The sequence below is a fragment of the Zootoca vivipara genome, chromosome 13, assembly GCF_963506605.1.
Source record: "Zootoca vivipara chromosome 13, rZooViv1.1, whole genome shotgun sequence".
In the NCBI taxonomy this organism is placed as follows: domain Eukaryota; kingdom Metazoa; phylum Chordata; class Lepidosauria; order Squamata; family Lacertidae; genus Zootoca; species Zootoca vivipara.
The window spans coordinates 3,429,927-3,454,906 of NC_083288.1; the positions used below are offsets into that span (position 1 = coordinate 3,429,927).

The 24,980-nt window shown below is 45.3% G+C and overlaps 1 protein-coding gene across 1 annotated transcript in view; it reads left to right on the forward strand.

The window, feature by feature from the left end:
* PLEKHG4B (pleckstrin homology and RhoGEF domain containing G4B) overlaps positions 1 to 24,980 on the forward strand; it is a 92,922-nt gene that overhangs the window by 63,535 nt on the left and 4,407 nt on the right. Inside the window, exons 15-22 of the mRNA XM_035134775.2 lie at positions 9,818 to 10,067; positions 15,657 to 15,746; positions 16,040 to 16,264; positions 18,045 to 18,215; positions 19,119 to 19,299; positions 20,380 to 20,496; positions 21,855 to 22,124; positions 23,123 to 23,337. Of these exons, the coding sequence (XP_034990666.1) occupies positions 9,818 to 10,067; positions 15,657 to 15,746; positions 16,040 to 16,264; positions 18,045 to 18,215; positions 19,119 to 19,299; positions 20,380 to 20,496; positions 21,855 to 22,124; positions 23,123 to 23,328 (1,510 nt within the window). The 3' untranslated portion in view covers positions 23,329 to 23,337. The remainder of the gene's footprint in view (positions 1 to 9,817; positions 10,068 to 15,656; positions 15,747 to 16,039; positions 16,265 to 18,044; positions 18,216 to 19,118; positions 19,300 to 20,379; positions 20,497 to 21,854; positions 22,125 to 23,122; positions 23,338 to 24,980) is intronic.

Here is a 24,980-nt window from a genome sequence, read left to right on the forward strand (position 1 = left end):
ATAACTTCATCTCTTGACTTCAGTATTTGCCTCAGTTTTTCAGACTCCCTGAAAATGTCATTTCAGGCAAAACTACCTGCCCTACATCTTCCATGCTGAAGACCAGATACAAAGAATGCATTGTTTTAATTAAATCTTGTCTTCTAGCATACATTTAATTTACTTGACATCCAACTACCTCCCCAGCTGGTTTTCTGCTTCTGGTGTGTGTGTGTGTGTGTGTGTGTGTGTGTGTGTGTGTGTGTTAATCTTGTTGCAATTAATTTTTCTGACAAAGCACTTCTTGATTCTTTCCATCTCTTGCATTTCTTTTGCCAAAGTTTCCTTTTGTTCTTATTTGGGCAAGACTTCCATTTTTATGATGCTGAATCCAATTTAGATTAACTTCTTTCATTTGTGACCAGAATTGGAGAGTGTCAAAATGTGTTCCTAGATTAATCAGAAGCAACAATGAAACACTTGTGACAGGCTTCCCTTCACCTACAAATGAATTTTAGAATCATAGAATAGAATCATAGAGTTGGAAGAGACCACAAGGGTCATCCAGTCCAACCCCCTGCCAAGCAGGAAAAACCATCAAAGCATTCCTGACAGATGGCTGTCAAGCCTCCGCTTAAAGACCTCCAAAGAAGGAGACTCCACCACACTCCTTGGTAGCAAATTCCACTGTCGAACAGCTCTTACTGTCAGGAAGTTCTTCCTAATGTTTAGGTGGAATCTTCTTTCTTGTAGCTTGAATCCATTGCGCCGTGTCCGCTTCTCTGGAGCAATGGATTTTAACTAGACGATGTAGGATAAGATAACTCTGATGGGGTTGCCAGACTCAGTGATCTCATGAACAATACTGCTGTCATCCAGTGGTCTAGTAAACAAGCCAAATTTGTTAATTAGGTATAAGTAGAAATATTGAACAACTAGCTGGCCCTGCCACGCGTTGCTGTGGCTAATCCCTGTGACTGCCACGACCCTGTGTCGATCCATGACATATCCCACCCCCTCCTCCCCCCACCCCGGCTTTTCCCTGTGATTTCCCCCTACCTGTCTCGTCCCAGACGTATCACACCGCCTCTTCCCACCACCCCCGGGTCGTCCCCTTTTGAGATTGGAATTATGACAACTTTCCCCTGCAATATAAAGTTTTGCTGTATCAGGAAAACACGATCTATTTTGTGTTTATTTGTAGGACATATGTCAGGGTTTTTATTAAGCCAACCTGTAACCGGATTTTTGCACTGTTCCTGCTGCTATAAGAAGCTAAGTCATGGTTTATTATATGTGGAACCCAGACTTATGGTTTGTCTTGTTCCAAACAATCCACAAACAGTAGGGAAGTTTTGTTTCCTTCTTTTGGTTTGCTTGGGAGATAGAAACCAAAAGTCCAGGTTGAAATGTAAAACGTTTTTAGTAGTGCTGCAGCAGCAGGAGCAAGGAAGGAACAAAGTGGTCACAATATTCTAAATGTGGCCTGTGAGGCTTGCTAAATAATTGTTTGGCTTAGTGTGAAATTATGAAGAAAGGAAGAAGCTAGCTAACGTTTTGAAGTGAGGCATTTATTTTTGTCTTTTGGAGAGGCCCAGGGCTGTTGTGGAGGTGGCCTGGTCCGTGGGGGTGGCGTTATCAGCAGTGGTGGGATCTGTGGGGTGGATCAGTGTGATCTCCGGTGTGGGGGTGGGTCCTGGGAGGCGGCGGGTTCAGCAGGGGTGCGATCCGTGGGGTGGGGGTGTGTGGAGTGGTCTTGTTCGGGGGGAGGGGTTGCGGGAGGTAGTTTGGAGAAGCCTAGGGCTGTTGTGGAGGCAGTCTGGTCCGGGGTGGTGGCGTTATCGGCGGCGGGATCCGTGGGTGTGGGGGTGTGGATCGGTGTGATCTCCGGGGCAGGGGTGGGTCTCAGGAGGAGGCGGGATCGATGGGGGTGCGATCCGTGGGGTGGGGGTGTGTGGAGTGGGCTTGCGCGGGGGGAGGGGTCACGGGAGGTTAAGGGATCAGCGGGGGTGGGATCTGTGCGGTGGGGTGTGTGTGGAGTGGGGTTGGCCAGGGGGGAGGGGGTTGCTGGTACGTGATCTCCTGGGCGGGCGTGGGTCCCTGGGGAGCGGCCTGTTCTCAGATGTGCGATCTCCGAGGCGGGCTTGGTTCCCTGAGGAGCGGCTTTGTCTCGGGGCGGTTTGCTCTCTGTTGGAGGTGTGGTCTCCAGGGCGTGAGGGATTGTGGGGGTATGTTTGTCCATTGTTCGTTGAATGTCCACTGGAGGGCGCAATTTTGTGGAACACAAATCCATGTTTTTACCTGTGTTTGGTGTGTCAGCTGGTCAGTGTAAGTGCATGATTACCTGCTCACATGTGACTCTGAGGTTGTGGCCAAATTTCAGGACGATCGGGTAAGTGCTTGTGGGAGAAAAGTGGGGAATAACACACATGCACCTTCACCATTTATATATATATATATAGATTTGGAGAAAATTTGCCAGCAACTAAAGGAAAGAATATCCCTTTTGACATTGTGTTTATTCATAAATAATGTGAGTTTTCATCTTGATTGGACCAAAAACAAGTTCTTACAATAATAGACTTTGTGTTAAAGGTAATTTTCATTTGATACCATTCAATCCAAGTTTGGTTTAATAAAATAAGGAATGTCATTTAAATGAATCATGGTGCACCATTCTGCTTTTACAAAGTATTTAGCATATGTATATTCTGCTTTTCAATGCATAGTCTTAATGCATACAACTAAAGAAAGCATACAACTAAATGAGATCAAGCTGAGATCCATTTGAAACTTAAAAATAATTATGTGACATTTTAGAAAGCATAAGAATCCAGAACTGTAGGAACGCACCAAGTGGAATCAACCACATTTTTTAAAAAATGTTAAAGTCAGATTGGAAGAAATGAGCCTTCAATGGACATTTGAAGGTCTGCACTACACTGAAGTAGCTTTTTGTAGCTTCATAGTTCTGTAGGAAGGGAGTTCTGCAACCATGGGGCCATCAGCTAGAAGGCTCTGTTCCTTGACTCTGTGCCATTGACACCACCTGTGCTTCCATTATTAGTGTCAAATTCAGGAGTGCTCCCACCCAACCTGTGAACTTCATCCTTCTGGGGGGTGCAACCCATCTAGGTTCAGCAATACATCTCCACCCAGACTGGCCAGTTTCCCAGCACTTCCATTTTATTTGGATTAAGGCTAGGCTTGTTCAAACCCAAACCACCCTCCAAAACTGTTTACATTTCCATAAATTAGGTCTGGCTCCAGTTATTCCCAGCCCCAAAATCAGAGGTGATGCACCTGAAGTTCTAAGTTCCTCTTTGAACCCTCCTGCTGCAGCCTTTCCTCAAGCCTTGGCAGGCATGCAGCTGGAAAACGAACTTGGAAATAGGGGCTGGGGGAGGGCAGCATAGGCAAGAAGTGTTAAGCAGGGGACATCCCTCCCCACTGTCCTCCAAATCACACTCTCCTAGCAACCTAGGTTAAGAAGACTACAATTCAAACTACTGTATTTTATCTACTGGTCTGCAGAGAGACTATTCCACAGCATTTCCCCATTCTGACAAATTTATTTATAGGTACTGATTCTTGATTTGGTGCTCCAGTGTTCTCAACTTTGGGTCTCCAGTTGTCTCCACTGGTTTTGCTAGCTAGGGATAATGGGAGTTGTAGTCCAAAACCACCTGGAGACCCAAGGTTGGGAAACACTGCTCTAGATGTATGAGATTAAACACTTCCTGTTTTTGTTAATGACCCAAAATATTTCTTCTATTGTTAAGGTTGTTTATTATTTCTGTTACATCAACAAGAGACATATTTAAAAGACTCTAAAATGACAACTACAGTGGCAGATGCACGTCTAATACTTGAGTGCAACAAATCTAAATAAATACTGTCCTAGGCTGATCTGTCGCATTAATCAGGTACAGCACCCTGGTCCAATGTGTGGGAAAAGGTGCCACATAGCATATATTTAAGTGAAGAGATGGATTAGGTGACACTCTAAAGCAGGCATATCAAACCTGCGGCCCTCCAGATGTTTTGGACTACAATTCCCATCTTCCCCAACCACTGGTCCTGCTAGCAGGTTTGACATGCCTGCTCTAAAGGGTTTTGAGCCACTTATACTGGCATTGTCCAGTTTTACTTAAACTGTGTGCCAGGTACCCTAGTGCAGTGTTTCCCAACCTTGTGCCTCCAGATGTTTTGGGACTACAACTCCCATCATCCCTAGCTAGCAAGACCAGTGGTCAGGAATGATGGGAATTGTAGTCCGAAAACATCTGGAGGCACAAGGTTGGGAAACACTGCCCTAGTGTGACTTGAGAGAAAACCATTGATTTACTGTGTGATTAGTGGAGGCTCTAAGCTGTCTTTCTCATTCCTCTGTGGTTGAATTATCTGTATCCACTCAGTACAGAGATCTGCCAGAATTACCTTTTCCAAGAAAAATAGCTTGGTATTGTGATCAGGGACCAAAATCAGAAGTTTGGCATTTCTGCAAAAATGGTTGGACTACCGTATAATTATTATTTATGCAAAATCTGTTGGCCAATATCCAAACAGCTCTGCAACTACACGCACAACTACTTCTTAAGGAGCAGAACATCATTGTTTAATCAATTAATCAGGGTAAATATCATTAAATAGCACATTTGATAGACTAGACTAAACAGGTACCTTGATTAATATATATTTAAAATAAGTAGTGTTATGAATTTGTGGGGTGTGAGACACCCTAAATTCCTGGGTCCAATAAAGGTTAGAATTAATTAAGGTTGGGGGAGTTTGAACTGCCAAGCACTGAGTGTGGTTGTTAGGGGAACAAAGCCTGAGAATGGCTGAGTTGTTATGCAAACAAAGGGGGGCAGGGAGATGGGTGATAAACAAAGCAGTAGCTCTCTGCTGGACAGCAGAGCGATGTGAGCCCCTCCGTGTGGAGTTCATTAGCAGGAAACAAAAGGCCAGAATTCTTAGGATGGCAGTGGACCAGGCATCCCCAAACTTTGGCCCTCCAGATGTTTTGGCCTACAACTCCCATGATCCCTAGCTAACAGGACCAGTGGTCAGGGATGATGGGAATTGTAGTCCAAAACATCTGGAGGGCCAAAGTTTGGGGATGCCTGCAGTGGACAGTGATTTGCTAGCAGAACTGTGGCAGAGAGGATGGCAGATTTCTGTTTTGGATCCAAGGCTGCTGTACCTACGTATGGGAGAAGCAAGGGACCCGCTTGGAGCGTAACACTTTGAATCCCTCCAGCATAGGCTCAGGTTGTATATATGTGTAAATAATCCATAGATCATTAATAACAAAATATGTTATTGTGCTGGAGAAAACCTGTAGTGAGGAGGTGGAGGCACTGTTTATCAACTGTAAACCATTTTACTCTCCACAGGAGTTTTCCTCAATAATTTTGCCCGGGGTTTATATTCCACCTCAAGCCTGCACTAGTTGGGCATTAGCAGATTTGGCAGACAGGATTATCAGTATGGAAAGGAAATACCTAGATTCCCTACTTATTGTACTAGGAGATTTTAATAAAGCAAACTTATCTCAGGAACTGCCCAGATATAAACAATATGTAAATTGTCCCACCAGGGAAAAGAATATATTGGATCACTGTTATACAGTGGTACCTCGACATACAAATGCCTCGACTTCTGAAGGTTTCGACTTACAAAGTCGACAACCCCAGAAGTCTTTTTGCCGTGCGCACGTTCTGCGCCTGCGCTCCGCGCCTGCGCAGAAGCGCAAAATTGCGCTCCACGCATGCACAGAACAGGCGCTTCGACATCCGAAGACCTCGACTTACATCTTCGTAAGTCGAGGTACCACTGTACTACAATTCCAAGGGCTTACCGGTCGGTTTCTCGCACAGCCCTGGGTTCGTCTGATCACTGTATGGTTTTTCTCATTCCAACATAAGAAAAAACTAAAGGCTGTGAAACCTGGGGTTAAAACAGTGAAAAGGTGATCGGAGGAAGCAAAGCTTAGGCTTCAGGCCTGCTTTGATTGCACTGATTGGAGCACCTTTGAAATGGCCTCAAATAACCTGGATGAATTTACAGATGCTGTGACATCATATATTAGTTTCTGTGAAGACTTATGCGTGCCTGCTAAAACCTTGCGCATATACATTAATAATAAACCCTGGTTTACAGGAAAACTAAAGCAACTCTGATATGCTAAAGAGGAGGCTCATAGGAAAGGAGATAGAATTTTGTACAACCAAGCTAGGAATGCACTGACCAAGGAAATTAAAGTGGCAAAACGAATTTATGGTGAAAAACTGCAGACTCAATTCTCAAACAGAGACTCGGCTACACTTTGGAAGAATTTACAGAATATTACTGGATATAAGAGAAAATCTTCTTCTGCTCCAGAGAGTCAAAAATTGGCAAATGACCTGAATCAGTTTTATAGCAGGTTCGAAAGTCAAGCATTATCAACTAGTGCCATTCAGTTGGAGCCAGAGGTATCAATAACCACCTCAACCTGTTCTGAAACCACCCCGCTGGCAATCTGGGAAAAAGATGTACGGAGCCTTTTACAGAAACAGAAGGCCAGAAAAGCTCCAGGTGCAGGTGGTGTGAATCCCCTTTGCTTGAAAGTGTGTGCGGCACAATTGGCTCCGATTCTCACACATATATTTAATCGTTCTTTGGAGTTGTGTAGAGTCCCTTCATGCTTTAAACATTCTGTCATCATTCCTCTACCTAAGAAACCTTCCATCAGTGTGATGAACGATTATAGACCGGTTGCTTTAACATCTGTGGTAATGAAAGTATTTGAGAGACTAGTGCTGGCCTACTTGAAAGACATTACTGATCCCTTGCTGGATCCTTAGCAATTTGCTCATCGAGCTAATAGGTCAGTAGATGACACAATCAACATGGCATTGCACTACATCCTGCAACACCTGGATTCCTTGCAGACCTGTGTGCGAGTTCTGTTTGTGGACTTTAGCTCAGCTTTTAATACTATTGCCCCATCTAAATTGTTTTCTAAATTACTTCATCTTAATGTACCTGCCCCTGTTTGCTGATGGATATACAGCTTTTTAACGGACAGGAGGCAGCAGGTGAGGTTGGGGAAAATTATATCGAGCAACAATACCATCAATACAGGTGCTCCCCAGGGGTGTGTCCTTTCCCCACTGCTTTTCTCTCTATACACAAATGACTGTACCTCAACTGATACATCAGTTAAGATCTTGAAATCTGCTGATGACACAACAGTTATTGCTTATCCAGGAGTAGGATGAATCTGCGTATAGGCTGGAAGTAGACCATCTTGTTTCGTGGTGCACCAGAAATAATTTGGTACTAAATGCCCAAAAGACAGTTGACATGGTAATTGATTTCAGAAGGCACTCTTCTGTCCTGCCGCCAATTTCCATCCTTGGTAACATGGTTGTAGTAGTAGAGTCCTTTAAGTTCTTGGGCTCTATAATTTCTCAAAAGTTAAATTGGTCAAGCAACATCAATAGTATTATTAAAAAGGTCCACCAGAGGTTGTATTTCTTGCATCAACTAAGGAAATTTAAATTGCCCCAGGAAGTGTTGATCCAATTTTACAGAAGCATCATTGAAACTGTTCTCTGTAATTCTATTGCTGCTTGGTATGGTACAGCCTCCAAGACAGACAAGAAAAGGCTCCAACGAGCTGTAAGAATTGCAGAAAGGGTAATTGGTGCTAGTGTGCCTACAATAGAGACAATCTAGGCTACCAGAGTTGAGAAGAGAGAATTGCAGCAGATCCTTTACATCCCGGTCATCATCTGCTAGATTTACTCCCATCTGGACGTCACTACAGGTCTTCATATACAAAATCGGCCAGGCACAGGAACAGTTTTTTCCCTTGTGCCATTAAATTGTTAAATTTGTAGATGTGTAGCTGAAGGGGAGGTCAATTATGGGTGGGTTTCTTTGCTTATTTGTATTGTGAGTGGAACAGTGTGTATATGTTTACATTGCAATGTTGTTGTTGTTGTTTAGTCGTTTAGTCGTGTCTGACTCTTCGTGACCCCATGGACCATAGCACACCAGGCACTGCTGTCTTGCACTGCCTCCCACAGTTTGGTCAAACTCATGTTTGTAGCTTCGAGAACACTGTCCAACCATCTCGTCCTCTGTTGTCCCCTTCTCCTAGTGCCCTCAATCTCATCAGGGTCTTTTCCAGGGAGTCTTCTCTTCTCATGAGGTGGCCAAAGTATTGGAGCCTCAGCTTCAGGATCTGTCCTTCCAGTGAGCACTCAGGGCTGATTTCCTTCAGAATGGATAGCTTTGATCTTCTTGCAGTCCATGGGACTCTCAAGAGTCTCCTCCAGCACCATAATTCAAAAGCATCAATTCTTTGGCGATCAGCCTTCTTTATGGTCCAGCTCTCACTTCCATACATCACTACTGGGAAAAACATAGCTTTAACTATACGGACCTTTGTCGGCAAGGTGATATTCCAAGTATGTTGGAAAATGTACTTGGCCAATAATAAATAATAACAATTATTATTCTAATCCATATATCATTAAGGCACCACTGTCTCTGCTGTGCCTCATTTCCAAAGGAAACAAACCCTGGGTAAGAACCTGGAGCCCCTGGCATCGCACACGACTGCAGATAGCAGGCGCTGCCTTAAAGGGGGCCTTCGTCCCTTTCAGATCGCACAGGAGGGAAGGTGTTTTTTAAGATGATGTATGCATCATATAAACCCAAAGAAAGTTTGCTTTCTGTCTCAGAACTACTGCTTTTTGGTACATGCAACTGTATACAGATTCACTTAATTTATAAACATTCAACTAAAGTCATAAATAGTCAGCTGAAATTGCTTTAATTGGCTGAGAGTCAAATAAGGAGGATTTTGGGCTTTCTCTAGTGGCAGCCCTTGACAGCCCCCCCCCTCCCGCCAATACATGTATACCGTATGCCACACAGCAAACTGGGGAGTTTGAAAGGCAGTGTGCAGTATGGCAGTGGGGTCTGCTATCCAGGGAAAAAGAAATCAGCAATCCCACTGCCAGTAGTTCTTTAAATCCTTTTCCTCACTGCTTGCCTTTCAATCGTTCACTCTCAGGCCTGTTTTCCCAGTAGGGACTCCCCGTGTGCTGAATATTGTATTGTTTGGGGAAATTCATGAGAAAGCAGCTGTACATCATCTCTGGAATGTTCTTCTGTTTTGCAGTAGAATGTAAACATGGAAAAGGTCATAATAGTTTTGCAGATGTAATAGGAAACGTTTCTGTACTGTGTAGGGGAGCCTCTTTTATATGAGAAAATTATTTTGTCTTCCTGGCTAGTTACTGCTCTTCTACAGCATCTGAGGTGGATAAGCCCTCCTCTATCAGAGTGTACCTGTTCTTTTTATCAGTGGGAAGGGTGGAGTGGGAAAGTATGGCAGCAGATAAGAGCCTAAAAGAGCCTGCAAGAACTAAGATTGGCTGCTGGTAGAGGTTTGCCAGAATTAGCACACTGCAATAACTGTTTAGCAGCCAATGAGGCAACCCTGATTTTTTGCATGGATGATTTCTCAAGTGAGAAATGTACAATATTACTCCTGGGAATCACTCCCACTTACAGGCCCAGAGATGGAGAAGTGTCTTCAGTTCAGAACGAGTAAGATGCAAAAGGAAATCCATGAATCAGGAGTTCCCCAGAAGGCAGCGCACAGGTCTTGCTTTATGTCATCACATGTATGCATTTTGTCATCAATATATTTCCATGTCTTTATAGGTGTGACTGGTTCACCAAAGCCATCCTGTGATGCTAAATTCTTAAGTTACTGCTAATTAAGCATTGCTGTCTGTGTTCCATGCAATTCTTCTGTTTCTTTCAACAGTAAGGTGAACCACATAATGGATGAGATGATCACAACAGAAAGGGAGTATGTCAGATCTTTAGGCTATATCATCAACAGCTATTTCCCAGAAATGGAAAGGATTGACTTACCTCAGGATTTGCGAGGGAAGCGGAATATCATATTTGGAAATTTGGAAAAGCTGTATGACTTCCATTGTCTGTATTTCCTGAAAGAACTGGAACACTGCACAGACTTCCCACTGCGGGTTAGCCACTCTTTTCTCAGACATGTAAGTCTCATTTTCCATTGTGGAGTGTGTTATTGTCCTCAGATATCTTCTTGTATTGACTAAAAATTGTATTAATAGGAAAGACCACTTTTTCCTCATAAAGCTATCTAATTCTGTAATTCCTCTCTCTCTTTGTGCACACCATGTTTGTCAGGGTCGGTGCGTCCATTTAGGCGGACTAGGCCATTGCCTCGGGCGCGAAAATGGAGGGGGTGCTGCCGAGCCTGCCCCGCAAAACCCCCGCACCACCGCTGCCCTCCCAAGGCGCGCGCTCGCGCCCCTCCCGCCTATGGAGGGGACGCCGAGAGCTCCCTAGCCGGGGGCGCCAAAAGGTGTTTTTGTTTAGGGCGCAATAAGCCTTTGTACAGGGTTCTATACTGCATCTTGCCCACAGAGATAGCTCCATATACCGTCTTTCCCACATTTTAAGACACCGTCTTATCACTTTTTTTCCTCAAAAAAACACTGGGTGGCTTATTTTCAGGGAATGTCTTACCGGTATTTTTATTACATCAGGAGCAGTGCCCCTCTTGCTCCCTGTCTCCCTGCGGGGCAGGACTCTTGACTGAAAGAAAATGACGGGCAACAGCCACCACCAAGCTCCATGAGAGGGAGTCTGAGGGAAGGGAGGTGTGTGCATCGCTGGCCCAGCCCTCTCTCCCTGGCCCTGGGATGTTCGTGAGGGAGGGAAGGAGCTCCTCCGAAGGGCTGCTCTCTCTCTCTCCCCTCACAGGTGGGGACTCACTTAATAGCAATCTGCTACACTGGAGCTTCTTAAATTTAAACCAGTACAGTATAATGGAATCTATCTGTGTGATGCAGTCGTAGCAGTAGCCTATACTAAAGCAAATAAGGATCTCTACCAGCCAGCCAACTGCCCAAGACTTAAGAGCGAAAGTTCCAACAATGTAGCACTTTGTAGCACTGATAGCAAAGAGGCTACCGGCTGAGATACTGTAGAAAACAAAGCAGCCAGCTGAGCAGCAATTAAGATGGTAAATGGTAGCAATTAAGTAGCAATTGAGCCAGCAGAAAGCGGGGTGAGATAATCTGCTGGTCCTAACAACCCGTCCGTGTTTCTCTTACCCACAAAATGTTAACTTTTGTGTAGGGTGTAGGGCAGTGTTTAGCAGCTCCTAAACAGCGAGAAGGGGAAAGTCCTTAATCCCCAAGGCAAGGACTGCGCCACCGGCAGCGATCCCGGTACCGGTACAAATCCTTAAAGGGGAAGCTCTACAGACAAGCAATGGAAAGAAAAAAGAATCCTCACTTTTTAAAAGGCTATTAAAAGGGGGAAAGGTGGGGGGAAGCGAGAGGTGGGCTGTGTGTGTGTGTGTGTGAGAGAGAGAGAGAGAGAGAGAGAGGCGGGGGGGGGGGGAGAGAGAGAGAGACGCGCACACAGAGTCTCTCCCTAAAGGGGAAGGCAGCGTCTTCAATCGCCCCTCTTTTTTCCCTCGTGCTTTCATCTTCTCCCCACCGCAAATGCCACTTTTCTCCTCTTCACCAAGCAAGCAGAGCTCACACAGCCTAGCTAAAAAAAAATATTTTGGAATCCTTTTACAGGTATTTTAAAAAATGCTTACAGAAACAGGAGGGGGAATCACGAGGCTGCAGGAACGGCTCTACGGTGCATTTTTACAAGCTTTTAAAAGAAATGCGTGTCTTTGGAGCGACAGTAAAATGGGGAGAGATTTTTATGGGGGAGAGTTGGCTGGCGGGAGGGGGGAAGGGTCTATCACTATGTCTTATTTTCGGGTTATGGCTTATATCGCGCAACTGCTTAGAAATCCTGCTATGTCTTATATTATGGCTACGTCTTAAAAAGGGGGAAACACGGTAGTTATTTCCAGTTAAAGGCATCTTACTTTGGCCCTTCTTCAGAGACGGATTTAGGGGCGGGGGGACCGGTTTGGTCACACCGGGCACGGAGCCTCAGCACACCACCAGGGGCACCAGGCGCAACTGTGATTTAGAATGGAGCACAAGAAGCGGGGGGGGGGCTGGATTTTGGCATGGAACAGAGTGCTGCTGAAATTGGAGACCCCAAGAAACACCACTGCCTTCTTGTGCCATTGCACTAAATTGCCTGTGTGGCGTCTGTCAGCACATGGACAGTTTGTCATGTTTCCTACTCATGTGAGACAAGTAGCAATGGTCCCTAGAACAAGGCTGACTGTCCAACTGATCCCCATCCCTTTTGTCCCTCCCAAACACACATACATATCATATGATCCCAGCTATCTGTTCTGTCCCAGGATAAGCGCCTGGGATAAGCTCTCCTTTGCCATTAAAGTCAAGAAAGGAGCAGCTCCTGACCTGAAAGATCACAGGCTCTGGCATTTTATGGCCTACGCTAATCAGTAAGTGACCCTGGTCCAATTGGCTGGTAGATCACAAGACTATTGGGGGGGGGAGACGCAATTCCTCATCACTGCCAAAAATTGCTGTTAAATGGGATTTTCTGATTTGTGTCACTGGAGGAAAAGGGACAGAGTGCACTTGTAATGATTTGAATAATGGTGTTCTGCTTCTACCAATGGAGGCAAGCCACTAAATTCCTGTTTGCATTTGATGTCTAAATTCCTGTTTCCAATACATGTCTAATAAGAGGTAAGCCTCAATGAGTTTGGCAATGGGAACTTTGTATAGTAAGCATCCCCAAACTGCGGCCTTCCAGATGTTTTGGCCTACAACTCCCATGATCCCTAGCTAACAGGACCAGTGGTCGGGGAAGATGGGAATTGTAGTCCAAAACATCTGGAGGGCCGAGGTTTGGGGATGCCTGGTGTATAGCATAGCAGTCTTAAAGGTCTTTAATGCAACTTCCCCTACATTTATTTATATTGCCTGTCTCTTCCATCACTTGTTTAAAAAAGTTTTAAATAGCTGTTCCCTGGTCTTGTGTCACAGAACATTACAATATTACAAACACTACAATTGTGTGATTCAGTTTCCTCCCATACGAGTTCCTGTACATTATAATAGCCCCTGATTTGCCCAGAACTGCTAGTTTTCAAATATATACAGTGGTACCTCAGTTTAAGTACACAATTGGTTCCGGAAGTCTGTAGTTAACCTGAAGCGTACTTAACCTGAAGCGAACTTTCCCATTGAAAGTAATGGAAAGTGGATTAATCCGTTCCAGACGGGTCCGCGGAGTATTCAACCTGAAGCGTACTTTACCCAAAGTATGAGTGTAATTGGTTCTGGAAGTCCGTACTCAGGGGTGTAGGAAGATAGGGGCAGGGGGGCGGATCGCCCCGAGCGACGCAATCCCAGGGGTGCCATTGCCGCTACCCACCCCGCCCCAAAACGCAATTTCATTTAAGTCTTAAACTCTAAAATGAAGTGGGTACAAATTTTTTATTACTTCTTCAGCAAACAGAGATGCTGTAATGATTAATTACTAATGTGGAACCAAAATTCCTGCACTGTTACTTTATTTGAATTGAAATAACCTTTACTTAATTTTTCTCTGTCATCAAAAATCTCCAGTAAGCACTTATAAATGAATATTGAGTTTGAAGGTATCTATCTGGTTTTACCTACCTGGTTTAAAGAAGGATAATGGGGACCAAGCACTGAGATTCCTGAGTTGCAGGGGGTTGGACTAGATGACCATCAGGTTTCCTTCCAACACTACAATTCTATGGTTCTACAGACGACAGTTACTCAGTCTCATGCTCTATTTAGTGTGTGCAGCAACAGCCTTACATAACTGCTCACTACTCAGCATGTTTAACCATTGCCAGGTTTTCTGTATGTGTTGCCATGAAATAAAGTGCAAAATTCCATTCAATGCATTTCTGGAAGCTAAGTTCCTCTTTGCCATTATGATGTCATCAAATGCCGCTGATGCGCACAATGTACTTGTTAGTTTGTCAGAGCTGTTGATCACGTTGGCAACAGTGATTTCCACTTTCTGCTCAGCATGTTCAAGCAGTGTTCTTAATAATAACGGTAATGGTAATAATACCACAGTGAGACTGAGCAACCCACTCCATCCATACCTGCCAAGTTCCTCTCTGAAAAATAAGGGACCGGTCCAAAATTAGCATACCGGAAGTAGCGCGGTGGCCATTTTGGAACTGGGCGGAGCATGCTCAGAACTTCTGGCTGCCGCACCAGACGTCGCACTGCAGCCATTTTGAAACTGGGCAGAGCAGCATCAAAAGTCGCTTCTGAGCATGCTCTGCCCAGTTCCAAAATGACCCCCGCGTCAGAATAAACCGGGGAAAAACAAAAAAAATCCGTTTTTTCGGCTGGAGACAGCTGGAAAAATGGGGGTTTCCCAGGGAAAACGGGAGACTTGGCAGCTATGGCTCCATCCCCATTTGCAGATTGAGATTGTCTGTCAAGGGGAGCTTCTTTTATCTGTGGAAGCTCTCTGCATAGTTTGCTGCCCTGGTTTTCCTGGTCTCGCAGGAGTCTCCATACATTCAAAGGCTCCCAGCTTTGGACAGATGCCTTACAACTCATGAAGGACAACAAAACCAGGGGCAGAAGAGAGCTACTGCCCTGATCCCATCGTTACCCCTTCATGTTCCTGTTTTAATAATGCCTGTACAGGGCTTATGTGAATGGACCAAGGGGCCACCAAGGAGCTTTCTAGTTGAGTGGGGCTATGGACTGAGGTCTCTCTCATCACATTTTCTACTATACTATACTGGCAAACAGTCAATTTCTCTTGCAAAAATTCTGCCATCCTTAACATTTTTCATGGTCCGTATTTTTATTTATTTTAATTTAATTAGACTAATAAAATGATGCCATCATTCTTGAGCAATACCCATTATTTCCCCCCACTCCTACATAGCTCATAGGTTTTGCTATTAATTTTTGATGAATGAGCTGCATAGCTCATAGGTAAGGCATCCACAAACTTCGGCCCTCCAGATGTTTTGGACTACAATTCCCATCATCCCTGACCACTGATCCTCTTAGCTAGGGATCATGGGAGTTGTAGGCCAAAACAACTGGAGGGCTGCAGTTTGGGGATGCCTGTCATAGGTTTTGTTAATTTTTGTTTCATTCACTCGCTGTAGGAAGGCATTTTACTTAGCTTTCAATAATTTGCATAAAGCATTCTCACTGATGCTGTCAGGTATACTACCAGTCAGAGGATAATCAGTCGATGTTGAACATAAACATAAGAAAACCTGTATCAGGAGTCACAAAATAGTGGTGGCCCCCCGTTGGTGGAACCCTCTCCTCAGGGAGGCATGGCTGGTGGCCTGGTACCCCCCCTTCTGTTTTTAGGCAGCAGGCCAAAACATTCTTATTCACCCAGGACTTCTCGATTTCATTTTTCTGCTTAATTTTTTAGTAGGGTGGGGTGGAGTTAGATCTGGGTTTTATATATACTGTACCGTAGTATACTTATGTATTTTAGATTGTCTTATTCTTGATTTTTCTGCTTTTCAATATTTTTGTAAGTTGCTTTGAGTTTTACTTGTTTGAAGCAAGTGACTAATAAATATTAGTGACTAATAACAAAGTGACTAATAAAAGAAACAAATGATAATAAAATGTATTTGATGTGTATCATCATTAATTAACCAATTAAATGCCTATCTTTCATTATTTCAGGAAGAACAGTTTGGATTGTATGCATTGTATAGCAAGAACAAGCCGCAGTCAGACGCTTTGCTGATAAGCCATGGAAATACCTTCTTTAAAGTAACTATCACTTAATGTTTACTACTAGGGCCGGCTCCAGGGGTAGGCTGGGTGGCGCAGGGCGCCGGGTTGGTAGGGGGCGCTGTGCAGTGAAGCCGCGCGGAAACCACGCTGCGCACTGCGCCCGCCCACCAGCCGTGGGAAGAAACGGGGCGGGGCGCCGGAGCGATCTGCGCACCATGGCACCAGAGCGTCCGACCTGCTTACTACATCTCATGATTGTGAGTAGAATTTGTTGACCTTAGTGGTATTTTTTCACCTAATGGTTATGTGTCCTTCTACCAATCCTACAGAATAAGCAGCAGGAATTGGGTGATAAAATGAACCTGGCTTCTTACTTGCTGAAACCTATCCAGAGAATGAGCAAATATGCCCTGCTTTTGAAGGATCTGATCAAGGAGTGTTCGGCAGCGCAGGAACAGGAGCTCAGCGCCCTCCGAGCTGCTGAAGAAATGGTCAAGTTTCAGCTTCGCCATGGAAATGATTTACTTGCAATGGATGCCATCAGAGGATGTGATGTAAGTATAGCCACATTCCCACCCCTGAAAGCCCTGTTGTGCACTTCAGGAAACCTTAATTTTTGTAGCTTTAGTTGCCTGGTGGTGGCGGCTACATTATGAGGCAGGAAGTCTCCTATTCAAATCACACCTCCACCCACTTAGGCAAGCCACTCTCAGCTCAACATCTGCATTTGCAATTGTCTACATTTGCAAGATGGCTGTGAGAACATAAGAGGAGCCTGCTGGGTCAGACCAAAGCATAGATGCCAAGTCTCCCATATTCCCCGGGAAACCCCTGTTTTACCAGCTGTTCTCAGCTGGAAAAAAATGGGGTTTTTTTTGTTTTTCCCTGGTTTACTTACCGGCCGGGGGAGGCTCCTTCTGCGCATGTCTGGAGTCTCTGGACATGCGCAGAAACGGTTTTTTCACGGTTTTTTCTGGCATGGTGGCCATTTTGGAACTGGGCGGAGCATGCTCAGAAGTGACTTTTGATGCTGCTCCGCCCAGTTGCAAAATGGCGGCAGCACTACTTCCGGTCTGCAGATCCCTTATTTTTCCGGCAGGAACTTGGCAGGTATGGACCAAAGGCCCATCTGGTCCAGCATCCTGTTCCTACAGTGACCAACCAGGTACCAATGGGAAGCGCACCATCAAGGCCTGAGCGCCACAGCCGGCCCTCTCCCCCTTTGTGATTTGCAGCAACTGGTATTCAGAAGCACCCTGCCTCTGACTGTGGAGGCAGAGCAGAACGATTGTGGCAAGCAGCCATTCGTAGCCTTATTCTCCATAAATTTCTCCGCTACTCTTTAAATGCCATCGACATTGATAGCCACCGCTGCTTCTTGTAGGAGCAAATTTCATAGACTGTGTGAAAAAAATATTTCTTTTGTCTGTCCTAAAGCTTCCAACATTCAGCTTTATTGGAAGGCCCCGGATTCTGTTATAAGAATGGAAGAAAAACCTTCCCCCTTTCTATTTTGTCCACAGCTAGGGTCAGCAGCTGGAAGTCCCCAGGCTAGAGCCCTGACTGCTGCTGCTAACTATAACCCATATAGTTATTAGCTAAAAAGAAGGGTGTGATGGGAAAAAATGGCCACAGAACTTAGTAACAGGTTGCTTTACAGCAGGGGTCCCCCATACTACGGCCCGCGGGCCAGATGCGGCCCAATTGGCCTCCCAATCCGCCCCGCGACGACCCCTGCCGCCCGCCGCCCACTCTTATGGCGTGCAACACGGCAGCGTGCTTCCAGATCGGAAAAGGCGCTGAAAATCGTTTGTGCGCATGCGTATGGGCCTCTCCCGACCCAGAAGAGGTCATTTCCGGTGCACTTCCGGGTCGGGGGAGGCTCATACGCATGCGCACAAACGATTTTCGGCGATTTTTTCGACCTGGAAGCACGCCGTCGCACCAGTAATTATGTGTGCGCATGCGCACGGGCGCACACTCCCCTGCCCTCCGGCCTGCTGCGCATGCACTCCCCCCCTGCGCATGCACTCCCCCCCTGTGCATGCACTCCCCGCGCATGCAATCGGCGCGGCGGGCACCTGCCCAAAGCCGGGTAAGTCTGGGGACCCCTGCTTTACAGCTTTAGAACTGTCTTACCATCTCAGGAACATCTTGGGGGGGCTCCCCCCCAAAAAACACCACTTTGGTGATTCTAGTTGGAAGGTGCTAAATATTATTTTTTAATTCATGTTAGGAAAACCCTAGCCCAAAGCAGCCCTTAGGCCTAAGGAAGTTGAACCAACCTCCTATTTGAACCTCCTTCTCCTGTGTTGTCTCTTCTTCTCTGATCAGGTCAATCTGAAAGAACAAGGACAGCTGAGGTGTCAAGATGAGTTTATTGTGTGCTGTGGCCGAAAGAAGTACTTGAGGCATGTTTTCCTTTTCGAAGACCTCATCTTGTTCAGTAAAACAAAAAAGATTGATGGGGGATATGACATTTACATGTACAAACAGTCATTTAAGGTAAATGTTGGGCATGCTTTTCCTTCCTTGGGTGTGGTTTGATGGCATGTGATACAGCTAAGCAGGTCTGGGTCTGGTCATTGCTAAAATGGGGCACCACCTTGAACCCCTCCAGGGAAAGGGGGGATATAAATGCAACAAACCACCTCTAATAGTGTTTTGTACTTGCTAGTGTGGGGAAGGGGCTAAATAGAAACAAACAAGGAAGCGATCTGGTATATGCATAAAGGCAGTTTCTAGCAGTCCAGCTAGTAAAATCCATTCAGTACATTTCACAAGTATGGCTAGTAATTGCAGATATTGAGAATGGGCCACTCATGGATATAGTCTTGGGTATAGGGTTGTCATACATCCGGAATTTCCCGGACGCAGCTGGAATACTGGAGTCAGAAGCAGTGTCCAGGCGAAAATCGCTAAAAATCCAGACATATGTATATATATGTATGTATATATATATGCCCTGAGATCCTTTGAGAAAGGGTGGGACAAAAACATAATCATTGAATCAATGTGCTTGTTACTTGCAACTTTAATCCACATTGGTGAGAACCATGCAGGGCCGTCTTAAGCAGGTCGGGCGCCCTGGCGCCGTGGTGCGCAGATCGCTCCGGCGCCCCGCCCCGTTTCTTCCCGCGGCTGGTGGGCAGGCGCAGTGTGCAGCACCCCCTTCCAACCCGACGCCCCGCGCCACCCAGCCTACCCCTAGAGCCAGCCCTGGAACCATGCTTGTGTGACTGAAAATCCATACAGTTTTCTAGCTAGTATGCCCTTATCCATATACATTTCTTCATTTGACAGGACTACGGTAATAGATTTTCATGCTCTTAAACAGTGTTCCTCAGGTTTCTTTGTCATATTTATTTATTTATTTATTTACCCCCCCCCCCTTTTTTTTTTTTGCAGACAGCTGAGATTGGAATGACAGAGAATGTTGGAGATAGTGGCCTCAGATTTGAAATCTGGTTTCGAAGGAGAAGAAAATCTCAAGACACTTACATCCTTCAAGCAAATTCAGTAGAAACTAAGATTGGATGGACAAATCTCATAGGAAAGATTCTTTGGAGACAAGCCTTGAGAAACCGAGGTGGGCCCGCCAAAATATTCCACCCTTTGCCTATTGCTACCCTTTATACCTGAAACTCTTTCCTAGAACAACCAATGTGATGTCACTGCAAATCCCTTCAAATCCATTCTTCAAAAGGCAACTCTTGTCTGACCCCTGTGTCATAACCCTTCAGTCCCCACCCCAAACCAAAATGAAGTGTTGGTACATTTAATTTCATTTGTGCTTTAAAACCTTAGTGGTTGGGGATGTGGAGCTATATTTTTCCTTGGGTTCCTCTGCAAGTCACTACAGTGGTACCTCAGTTTATGAACACAATTGGTTCCGGAAGTCTGCTCATAAACTGAAGCGTTCATAAACTGAAGCAAACTTTCCCATGGAAAGTAATGGAAAGTGAATTAATCCGTTCCGGATGGGTCCGCGGCGTTCGTAAACCGAAAATTCGTAAACCGAGGTGTTCGTAAACCGAGGTTCCACTGTATGTACAATCTCTGAATACCTAGCAAAAGCAGCATTCCAAAAGAGGTGAGCAGGTGGGAGAAATTGTCACCCTTCCTCCTTCAGAACCACCCCATCACCACCCATGTGCTCATGTTCCCCGTCTTTGTTGGATCTCGCCCTCAGTTCCAATAAGGTTATGCAGCGACATTTCATATCTAAACTATTTTAATATACATTATGTTATTGGTCTACTAGAGCAAGCATGGGGGCCTAGGAATGGTCAGGTGACAATGGCATTTGTGGTTTTCTTGTAGCAGAATTTGAAGCACTCTTGGCGCACAATCTTACATTTTCTGTTAAAGAAGCAAAAAAAAAGTCTCTGTCATTTTGTACAAAGAGCTCAACAGTTTTCGCACATGGAACAGTGTAACATTTACACCCTTCCCCTTTATCATAGAATCATAGAATCGTAGAGTTGGAAGAGACCACAAGGGCCATCCAGTCCAACCCCCTGCCAAGCAGGAAACATTTTTGCATTGTTTGTATTATTAGAGTAAACAATTTGCATTGTTTGTATTATTAGAGTCGTTTTCTTTTCAGACATGTATAAGGAATTATTTACTAACTGTTTCTCTCGTGTTTTTGGATGGTTGCTTTTAGAACTCCGAATGCAAGAAATGGTGTCAATGGGCATAGGAAACAAACCATTCATGGACATCAAGCCCAGTGATGCAGCTATAAGTGATCGAGCAATAGACTATATAATGAAAGGAGCAGGTACGGTTTGATGCTTTCCCTCACTTCTTTGGCAACTCTTTTAATAATAATAATTATTATTATAATTATAATAGGCAGCTCCTAATCGAATATTAAAACAATACAACAATACACCTAAACAGGGCTGCCTTCAGATGTCTTTTAAAAATAGGATAGCTGCTTATTTCCTTGACCTCCGATGGAAGGGTGTTCCACAGGACGGGTGCCACTACTGAGAAGGCTCTCTGCTTGGTTCCCTGTAACCTCACTTCTGGCAGTGAGGGAACCGCCAGAAGGCCCTTGGCGCTGGATCTCAGTGTCCAGGCTGAATGATGGGGGTGGAGACGCTCCTTCAGGTATACAGGAACGAGGCCGTTTAGGGCTTTAAAGGTCAGCACCAACACTTTGAATGGTGCTCGGAAACGTACTGGGAGCCAATTTCTTGTCCACTTCTTACAAAAGTTATTTTATTGGATCCCCCCTCCCCCATGGAAAAAAATGTACAGCTAGTTCTGCAAATTCTGCTCCTCAATAGCAACATCACCTTGCCACAAGGCAAATGAATTTTGAAACTGAGGGGACCCTCAGACTTTAGAAAAGCAAAATTTCCACTAAGACCCTCCCAAGCCTTTAGGCTCTTTCAACCAGAGCCAGAGCAGCAAAAGGATCACCTTCTGTGAATATTCTTCCATATTCTTCCTCCTCCCTTCTCAGGCAGACTATCAGCTTGCCTTGGTCTCACATAACAAGACTTTAAATTCTCAAGTGATAATTCACTGCTTAGGGTGTTTTCAACTGGAAAAGATGGTGACTCTATAAATAAATGTGCCATCAAACTGCACTTCAGAATTGGCTTTGGCCCAGCTTCATGTGCATTCATGATCCGGTAGACATCTTGCGGCACACAATTTGAGAAGATGTGTAGCACGTTAACATTCTCCACAGTAGACCAATTCCATGGTGATTTTGGTCCTGTAAAAAACACAGAAGGAAGAAGTATTTTCAAACATTCCAAATGCAGCCTCTGTGTGGAGTGAGAGACGCTTAGCTAGGCTGCACCAATTCTGGGATCCTTGGAAACACTCTGAAATATAAATGTATGCTTTATATCAAGCCAGGCCTTTGGTCCATCTAGCCTAGTGATTGTTGATGCTTATTGGCAGTGCTCCTGGGCATCAGGAGTTATAGAAGTCTTTCAACAGGACGTGCCAGGGATTGAACTTGGATATTTTGCACTTGAAGGAATTGCTCTACCCCACAACAACCACCACCACCTCCCTGAGCTATGGCCCTTCATTAATTTTCTAGACGTAACTTATTACTTTATATACTTGGCTCTTTATGGGCCTTGACAGAGATATTTTTGTTTGTTTTGCCAGAGTCAAGGAGTCGTGCCTCAATAGCTGTTTCTTCATTTGACCACTCTACGCCGTTTAAGAGGCCCCACTCCACGATCTCAAACAGCAGCACGTCTTCCTCCAGCAGCCAGTCCTCATCTTCCATCCTGGGCTCGCTAAATCTGCACATATATTCCGCCCCGTCTCACCCAGGCCTGGTGGGGCCACCTTTTTACCACTGGTCATACGATGTCAGAGCCTGTATTGAGGAAGATGAGCTGGAACAGGACATTGGGAGCCAGCCCTCAATGAGTGAGTGCATTGCGATACCAGAATTAGGGAAGGCCAATGATTTATTTATTTATATTTCATTAAAGTTATATACTGCTTGATTGTAGGGGGGGGAAAACCTCAAAGCACTTTACAAAAAAAAGAAGATGAAACAAAAAAATATCGCTAAAATATACAACCATAATTTAAAAGATACGAAAAAGTTAAAACCCTGGTAAAGGTAAAGGGACCCCTGACCATTAGGTCCAGTCGTGACCGACTCTGGGGTTGCGCGCTCATCTCGCATTATTGGCCGAGGGAGCCGGCCTACAGCTTCCAGGTCATGTGGCCAGCATGACAAAGCCGCTTCTGGCAAACCAAAGCAGCACATGGAAACGCCGTTTACCTTCCCACTGTAGCGGTTCCTATTTATCTACTTGCATTTTGACGTGCTTTCGAACTGCTAGGTTGGCAGGAGCTGGGACCAAGCAACGGGAGCTCACCCCGTCACAGGGATTCGAACCGCCGACCTTCTGATCAACAAGCCCTAGGCTCAGTGGTTTAACCACAGCGCCACCTGGGTCCCTAAACCCTGGTAGAATATATTAAAACAAATTAAAATTCATACAAACTTTCTAGATGCCTGCATAGACTTAGACTTGTCTAAATAAGAATGTCTTCAGCAGGTGCTAAAAAGCATACGGTCACGGTGCCTTGGAATCTGGCTAGTCTTCTTGCAGTTTCCTGCTTTGACCAAGGCTCCGTTCCTGCCTGGCATTGCTCAGGTCAACAGTTCAAGACTCACACAGACTTTGCATCCTGACAATGCCGACATATATTTCATTAGTCAAATGTTTGTGTACAGGCTAAGAGTACTTTGTCTAGTGTGCCGCTGGCACAGTTTACAAAGACCCATAATCTTGAAAATATCACAGATTGTAAGTTTACTTTCTTTCAGTTGTGTTGCTGGAATTCCTGTTGAACAATAGGTTGGCCGCAGCCTCTAATGTCAACGGTCTCTTCCTTCCTACTTCCTGTAGTTACAGAGAGTTCAGAGTCATCCCAGTGCACGTCGGGTGAAAGCTCAAGTGGTTTCAGCTGTTCTGCCCAGGCTGGATTCTCCCCGCTCCTCGTGGAGACATTTCTCGATGAAGGCACTTCAAGCCCTGGTTCCAAGCCCGCATCGCAATGCACATCTCCTGCCCTCTCAGAGAAGAACCTCAGATCAAAGCCCAGCAGTCAGTAGGTCCCTGCTGTGAGTGTTTTCCTTCATTAGGTGTAAATACATAAAAATGAGAGTGAGGATGTTTTACCAGCATCACTCAGTTGCCACTTATGGCATTAAGGGTAGGAGATATTCCTTACCTTTCCGACTTCATTGGTGTTGGAGGGCTCACCAGGTTCAAATGCCAACATCAGCTGTAGAAATCCCACAGTATGGCTCAGTCAAGACATCACATCCACTTTCTCACCATGGTTTGAGCTTCCAAACATATAATAAGCAAACCAGCACTTTAGAGCAGTTTGTCCAATTTAGTTTTCCATCTGCTGAGTGCTCCTTTTTCTGTACTTCAGGGATTGCTGAACTAGACACAGGGTTGTCCAACCAGTAGATCGCGATCTACTGGTAGATCCCCGGCTGATCCTGGTAGATCGTGGGATCCTTATTGTGTACAGAAACAATCCCCCTCTCTCCATCCTCAAAAAATTGCTTTTGGGAGGTTCTCTTGCAGCATTATATCCGGATACCGCCGGTATATTGAGTGGCTGTACTGCATAGCACACATGCTCTATGTTACTACAGTGGTACCTCGGGTTACAAACGCGATCCGTTCCGGGTCGCAGTTCGTAACCCGAAAAGTTCGTAACCCGAAAACGCCATTTTGCGCATGCGCAAAGCGCTATTTTCGCTATTTTCGCGCTTTGCGCATGCGCAAATGTGTGCGGCGCTTCTGCGCACGCACGCGCAGCGAAAATACTTCCGGGTTTGCGCAGTTCGTAACCCGAGTTGTTCGTAACCCGAGGTGTTCGCAACCCGAGGTACGACTGTATATGCCACATAGGGTTTTTGCCCCATACAGTGTAATAGTAATGTATTGGTGTTTATGTTTTGTTATGAAAATCATAACCCATGGGGAAGAGGGCACAAGCCACATGAAATTATACTGCTTTTGCGACCCACCTTAGATCAGGCTGTGACCTGGTACTTCGTGGCCCACCAGTTGAAGACCAGAGCCCTAGAGTGCTGACATTGTGTGCACTTGGAAACTGAGCCATAGCAGATGGCAGATTGCCTTGCTCTGGAAGTCACAGCAGAGCAATCCCATCATGTATGCCTCTTCCAGAGTTCTCCTTGGAAATAGCGCATAGGTGCCCCTGTCTCATTCATAGCCTCAGTGCCCCTGTCTCATTCATCCACACAGAGGAGTTAACGATGGGCAATGTTATTAACCAGGTCTCTTCTGCAGAGAAGAAACAGCGTGACAAAGACCTTGGCTAAATAGGTTTAGATTTCACAGGCCCAAATCCCAAATGGTGGAGTCTCCTTCTTTGGAGGTCTTTAAGCAGAGGCTTGACAGCCGCATGTCAGGAATGCTTTGATGGTGTTTCCTGCTTGGCAGGGGGTTGGACTGGATGGCCCTTGTGGTCTCTTCCAACTCTATGATTCTATGAAATCCAATACATAATCCATGTGTCCAACAAGAAGTCTTCACAGAACTCTACATTTTAACAGATGGTACATCGGTCATACTGAGCCCCACCCCAACCCTTGTGCTCATGCATGGAGAGCAGGGGGTGATGGCCTTTGCAGACATAAATGGGTCTTGGGGCCAAGCAGAGATGCTACTGGCTTCCAAATCCATATGTGCAATTCTATACCACAAACGGGTTCAGTTG